The 6,746-nt window shown below is 37.8% G+C and overlaps 1 protein-coding gene across 1 annotated transcript; it reads left to right on the top strand.

The window, feature by feature from the left end:
- The first annotated feature begins 2,001 nt into the window (after positions 1–2,001).
- LOC147865410 (ASI1-immunoprecipitated protein 2-like) lies at positions 2,002–5,546 on the top strand. The gene is made up of 7 exons (XM_087318209.1): positions 2,002–2,203; positions 3,076–3,154; positions 3,314–3,912; positions 4,039–4,453; positions 4,548–4,787; positions 4,872–4,996; positions 5,086–5,546. Exons 1-7 carry the CDS (start codon positions 2,128–2,130, stop codon positions 5,145–5,147), a joined length of 1,596 nt encoding a protein of 531 aa, XP_087174335.1. The 5' UTR covers positions 2,002–2,127; the 3' UTR covers positions 5,148–5,546.
- The last annotated feature ends 1,200 nt before the right edge of the window (positions 5,547–6,746 follow it).

Here is a 6,746-nt window from a genome sequence, read left to right as displayed (position 1 = left end):
ACACATGGAGTCGACTACGAAGAGACATTTTTCCTGATGGCAAAGATGACGACTGTGCGAATCGTGATCGCACTCGTAGTAGCAAAAGGGTGGTACCTCCATCAAATGGATGTAAAGAATGCCTTACTTCAAGGAGAATTAGAAGAAGAGGTGTACATGGTACAACCACCGGGCTTCGAATCGAGCATCCATTCGAAAGCAGTCTGCCGATTGAAGAAGCCACTCTACGGTCTTAAGCAAGCACCGCGTGCTTACCACTCGAAGATAACACAATATCCTCATCGTATTGGCTTTCGAATGTCGAAATCCGACAACTCCCTCTACACAAGAAGCGAATCGAGAAGTCTGATTGTCATCCTTCTATATGTGGATGATCTGGTCATTGGAGGTGAGCATCTAGTCTACATCAACAAGGTCAAGTCCCTCCTCTCCAACAAATTCGAGATGACAGACATGAAAGAGCTCCATTACTTCCTTGGCATCGATGTAATTTGGACTCCGACCGACAATATGATCTCCCAACGGCACTACATCCTCAACTTGTTATATAAGTTCGGGATGACGGAGTGCAAATCTGTGGCAACCCCTCTTGATCGAAACCTCAAACTAGACGCTAACTCCGGCACAGACGAGTGCGAGTCGACTCAGTATCGACAACTGATTGGGAGTCTCATCTATCTCACGATCACTCGACTTGACCTCAACTATCCGGTCGGCCTCCTTAGCCAAATCATGCAAACTCCGCAATATATTCATTTCGATTGTGCTAAGCGAGTATTACAATACGTGAGCAGTATTTATCTGGCTCGGAACCTAATGTTCCACGCATGCATAAAGCATATCGAAGTGCATTATCACTTCATTCAATAGCACGTTCAGGCCAGAGATGTCGACCTTCAACACATCAACACAAATATTCAAACAACGGATATCTTCACCAAATCCCTATGAGCCGACAAGCTTCAACAATTCATGTCAGACCTTAGATTGACAATCGTGACCTGCCAAGCTTGAGGGGAGTACAAGAGAGAACCGAAGATCGTCCAAACCGGGTATGAGCCGAAGCGGACACCGGAGATCGTCCAAACCGGATACCAACCAAAGCGGACATCAACCCAAAGGAACCAACCCGAGTTGAGCTTGAGGGGGCGTGTTGAGAATCAAGCTCAACCTAGTGCAACATGTGAACACACCCTTTGAGAATCTATGATCACTCAAAGGTCAAAAGTCACACCACTACTCTCTACACATTAACTATGTGTCATAGAATCATATTCTAAGACACATATAATTCCATATTCCCCATGATTATGAGTCTTCACATTCCCGGAGAGAGAGTAGTTGTTTTAGTGAGTTAATGAAGAGAGAGGGTGACCTTATATAAAGCACCCTTCTTCTACTTCATATAGTGTTGGTTGTGACTCCTTGTAATGCTACATTTTGTATCTCATATTCTCCTTGTGAATATACACTTTCTTCTTGAGTATTCTATTTTCCATTCTATCTAATCTATATTGTGTTTCCTCTTCTCTTCTCTCTTTCCTCTCACACATACACGTAACACACATCTCTTATGCTACACAAGAATCATATCCGATTCTTTACAATTATAACTTATATGATATATTGTGAAATCCACATAAGAGATCTAAACCAACCTACTTAGCTTCTTACTTCTTGCTCAATTTATAGTTGATACAAAAGTACCCATTTGGGTTGGCTTAGCTAAAAAGGGCGTGCTAAAAGGGCGGGTCGGCTTAGGTACATGCATCCTAAAAAGGGTGTGCTAAAAGGGTGGCACAAAGGAACGCCTATGATATATCTAAGAAACTAAAAAGTCAGAACTTTATGAACTCTCTTTTTTCTAACGAATATTTTTCATGCATGCGTATGCGTATGCATTCGTATGGTAACGTCCACGAATGCGAATATTTCAAATCTATGAATATAATTGTGTGTGTTTTTCACCCAGAGAGAGAGAGAGAGACAGAGACAGAGATAGAGACAGACAGACAGAGAGAGAGAGAGAGAGAGAGAGGGAGGGAACAGGGCATTTTGCTTGCTACCTCACAGATATTCGAACACCATGTTTAGGGTCTCCTGCCATAGCCTTTAGAGAAAGAAGCAATGCTATCGGAAGTGAAGAGAGTGCGCATCATGGCACAGCCCCAGAGGATAGGTGAAGACGAAGAAGCAAAGGCAAGTCTCTCACCTCTGCTTTCATTTGCTTTCTTCCATGAAGATGCTTCTTGTTTAGGTTGTTGCTTAGTGAAAAACCTAAAAAAAAGGGAAAAGAAGAAAGCCAACGAACTTTGGAGTTTAGAAGATCAACATTTTGATTCCTGTGTAAATACGGAAGATTTTAGGAAGTAAAACATCTACTAGACTATAGAGTTTGGAAGATCAACATTTTGATTTCTATATCAAAGTAGTGTCATCCATCTCTTTCATCTGTGCGCCGTTTGTGGCCAAAAGTTAAACTGAAAAGCAGTTGAAAAGCAATGTGGTTAAAAAGTAAAAGTAAAAACTGTTTGAGGCATCCGTCTCTTTGATCCGTGTGCTGGTTTGTGAGCAATTTGATAAAAAAGTAATTTGAAAAGAAATCCTAAAAGCAAAAAGAATTGTCCAGTCCATGCTATCCCTTTCACCCACTTATTAGTTGTGGCCAAAAGGATCACAAACAAGCAATATTGTCACAAAGTAAAAGAAAAAGGCATCCAAAAACAAAAGAACCTTCTGTGCAAAAACATAAAAATGAAAAAATTTGCATTTCTAGTTTATATTTATTGTTTTGAATGCCATTTCTTCATCCACTAGCTAGGAATAACAACAACGAATATGTCAGAACTCAGATACTCAACATTTGGTAATAACTGTGACTAGTGGATAAACATAATGCTGGGTTCATATACATATATATGTGTGTATACAATTATTTGTTCACAGATGAATTCCGGATACACATATTTGAGTGAAATCAGTAATTTTTGTAAGGTTTTGTAACTCCATGAAGAGCTTTTATGCCTTTAAACTTTGTAATTTGTATATAATCCTTTGGTTACTTGCAGGTGAAAGTCTGTGATATTTGTGGGGATGCTGGATATGGTGATCAACTTTCAATCTGTAGTGTTTGTAATGAAGGAGCTGAGCATATGTTAGTATCAGTTCAAGTTTATGTATGATACACACTCATTTAAAACATAAGCTATGTAGGATGAAAGAAGCAACCTTATAATATTATTTTATTTAAACACTATGACTGCATTTTCTAGAAATGTATTTATGAGTTGTCAGCAATTTTTTATTTCTGTAGATATTGCATGGAGAGAAGGTTGGAGACCCTTCCTAAGTATTGGATTTGCATGGAATGCCAAATGAAAAAGAAAAAGAAGAAAGAGGACGAAAGTAGTGATAAAAATGCTACAATAGTAGACATGATTGCATGCGTTAAAGATTCGCATATAGGTTCATGTTTGACTAGGGGTGCAATCAATGCATCTGACATTAAACCATCAAGGCCGAAGGTAGATAAAATTATCATTATAAATGTAGATAATGATTCAATGGGTGTTTCGCTTTCACAAGATGTGCATAGTGAGCCCTCAGGTCTTTTGGATAATCCAATGGCTGGGCCAAACAATGACACCTTAGAGAGAGATCGTGTTTCTTCCATGAAAATGTCAAGGAATAAGTCTGCTATTGGTTCATCTGCCTCTAGACCAATTCCTTCACAAGTTGGTGATAAAGAGATGTCATTTTTGCTTCCGTCTAGGCCAAAAAACCTTGCAGAGAAAAATGTGATCTCTACAAAGAAAGATGGAAATTTATTCCATATAAAGAAAAAGGAAAATATCCAAGTCTTTCGAGATAATGAAGGGGTGAATGCTAGAAAAAATCCTCAAACACGAGATGGTATGCTAATACTCACTACAGTAGGCCCCACTGCAATAAAAAAATAAAATCCATAGTTTATTATGTCTATATATGGTTCGTAACGTGCACATTGTGTGCTAATGATGATCTTCAATTGTGGAACAGATTCATACATGAGAAAAATATCAGAGGCCTTTGATTGTTTGAAAGAAAGCAGTACTAACGAGAAAATAACATCTATAAGATGCAATATGTGTTGTCAAATGGGGCATGCTATGGAAAACTGCAGTTTTTCTTCAGATGGAACAAAAGCTATTTTTTCAAAGAATTTGCTTGCAAAAGAATCAAATGACAATAATCACAGAAGAGGTTTTCAATGCAATAAAGTACCAATGAGGCAAGAAAGATTCGATACCGATGAATCAGAAGAAAATAAAGTCAGTTCTGGGATACTATACACAGACTTTGGAAACAACATGTTTCATAACAAATATAGCTTGGATAAAGAAACAGTAGACATGTCTTATGGCGACTCTGTTTCAGATATAGGAGCAATTCCCGATATTCAAGTTTTATGGAGGTATACCCTCTTTTCTTCCACATTTTTGTGCTTTAGTTTTTAACGCTAGATTTGATGAATTTCTTTTGCCACACACACACACACGTATATGTAGTGGATCTTTCATTGTTAATTTCGACACGACTTTCCGGAAGTCTTACAAGGGACTGCAAGCATATCCTTCTAATAGAGCAAACCCTAAAGTGTATGAAGTTATGAAGAGGTTACCCAACGTATTAGAGTTGGAAGAGTTACAAAGAGGTTTGGAAACCAATTCATGGCCAAACTCATTTGAGAAGTTTCCACCAAGTAGCAACAATATTGGAGTATACTTTTTCCCTATCGACATCAGAAGGTTTGGAGTAACTAATTTTTTTTCTGTTATTTACAATTGTTTGTGCATGGTTAGCCTACTTTTTATGTTTCGTATGGCTCTCAGTCATGATCTATGGTACAAACCATTATTGGATCGTATGTCTTCGAAAGATCTTGTCTTGAGGAAAGAGTTGGATGTTGCACAACTTCTCATATATCCTTCAGTTCTCTTGCCTAAATCTGAGCAAAGTAAGGAGTTTGTTGTTTGTGTTGTTTTCTTTATTTGTTATTTCGTAACATCCAATTTTTATGCTTTGATGCTTGTTGGTTGGTCCTAGGTTGGAATGATAGGCACTTCCTATGGGGAATATTCAGAACTCACAAGGTTGTTCGTGAATGAAGTACTTGAGAAGTATGGATGATGAATCATGGAAAGGCTCTAACATTGGTATAAAGAAGTCTTTGTATCATGGAATGGAAGTGTGTACTTGTATGATTTACTTATAAATGGCAGAAAAAATGGAAGTAGAGATGAGTATATTTCATTCATTAAGAACATCTGATGATATTTTGTCTATAAGAACATCTGATAATATTTTGTTTGTAAGACCATCTTATGATATTTTGTCTGTAAGAACATTTGATAATCTTTTATTTGTAAGACCATCTGATGATCTTAAGAACTCGATGTCATGGGATTGGCTTCCATAACCATTATAAGCGGAACAGTATTTGATGAAATTAGTGAGAAAAGTGATGAATAACTGAAAAAAGGCAACATATATGATCATTGTTTCTATATTTTTGTGGTAAACTTAATTTATCTCCTTTCGATTGACAAATTCTTTACTTGTAGTTGGAATTAGTGAGATGTCAATATTATTTCATCATTGCATCATTCTGCTGATGAAGACATGAATACCACCTCGGCTTCAATTGAACAAAATGCAAGAGGCCCTGGTTTTGTTCTTGCTATGTCATAGCGAGGTTAAAGACATGCTATGTTCCTTTCTGTTCTGATAAGAATGTGGGAAAGACATTTAACCATGTTAACTTTGGGGGCTTATTTCAGTAAGAAAGAAACAAGGTAAAGCTTTTGAAGGTGCAAACCCTGCTTTGGATGTCAAGATCAAGTATGTGAATATATTCATTAGTCAACGTGAACCTTTAGTGCCATTACTGGAGGATAGCGAGCCAACACGCACACACTTAATCTACAATGTCAAGAAATACTTCAGCAAGGATGCAAATCACAAGGGCATGTGGGAGGCTATATGATGACCAAGGCAACGTCTTCAATCATGGACACACTACTCTTAACTCTAGGATCACAAACACAGTATGGAGGATGTACAAGGTGTGGTTGAGATAGTTGATCAGTATAAAGGAAAAAGATTGGTTCAGAATGTTGCAAAGATGTTGATTGGTATGAAGGACAGATTGGTTGATTGGTAAGAGGTTGTGCAAAGTGTGGTTGAGCATCATTTCAACTGTAAACAAAGATTGGTTGGGCTGAACAAGGTTCTCCTTTTCTTGAAGATTGTCAAATGGAAATGAGAGGATGAAATTTGGCATCTTACTAGAAGGCAATGATGAGATTCCAATTATCTTATGGAAAACAGGGAATTTGTGGTAGAAACATGCTACCATAAACTAATGTAATGACACGAGAAAGTAATGTATTAGGATCTCTTTGGTATTGTAAATCAATCTAAGAGTGACAAGCTTGTGCATAATGAGTAGTTAAGTGGGTTAACGAGTAAGGAGTAAAGGGATTCAAGATAAAAAAGCAAAACCATGAGCAAGCAAGGGCAACCTAATCTTGACTAGAGTTAACAAAATGAGGCCACCTTACAAGAGTATTTCAATGCTCAGCATGGATGACACTGACAAAGAGATAGAATAAAAGCATAAAGAGAACAATGAAGACATCAAGGAGGCCAATGAGAAGGCCCAAATGAAGCTTAAAGTGACGAGCAAAGGTGATGCGATGACTAAT

The sequence above is a fragment of the Azolla caroliniana genome, unplaced genomic scaffold, assembly GCF_043228905.1.
Source record: "Azolla caroliniana isolate FFs.n. ecotype wild unplaced genomic scaffold, voAzoCaro1.0.p SCAF_4, whole genome shotgun sequence".
NCBI lineage: Eukaryota > Viridiplantae > Streptophyta > Polypodiopsida > Salviniales > Salviniaceae > Azolla > Azolla caroliniana.
Note: the sequence above shows the minus strand (reverse complement) of the source record. Positions and strands in the feature narration are given on the sequence as shown.

Bases quoted from the DNA above. Each gene is read 5' to 3' on its own strand.
- LOC147865410 (XM_087318209.1), top strand. From the start codon at position 2,128: ATGCTATCGGAAGTGAAGAGAGTGCGCATCATGGCACAGCCCCAGAGG. The intron at 2,204-3,075 runs GTCTCTCACCTC...TGCAGGTGAAAG, and splicing joins AGACGAAGAAGCAAAGGCAA to TCTGTGATATTTGTGGGGAT. The intron at 3,913-4,038 runs GTATGCTAATAC...ATTGTGGAACAG, and splicing joins AAATCCTCAAACACGAGATG to ATTCATACATGAGAAAAATA.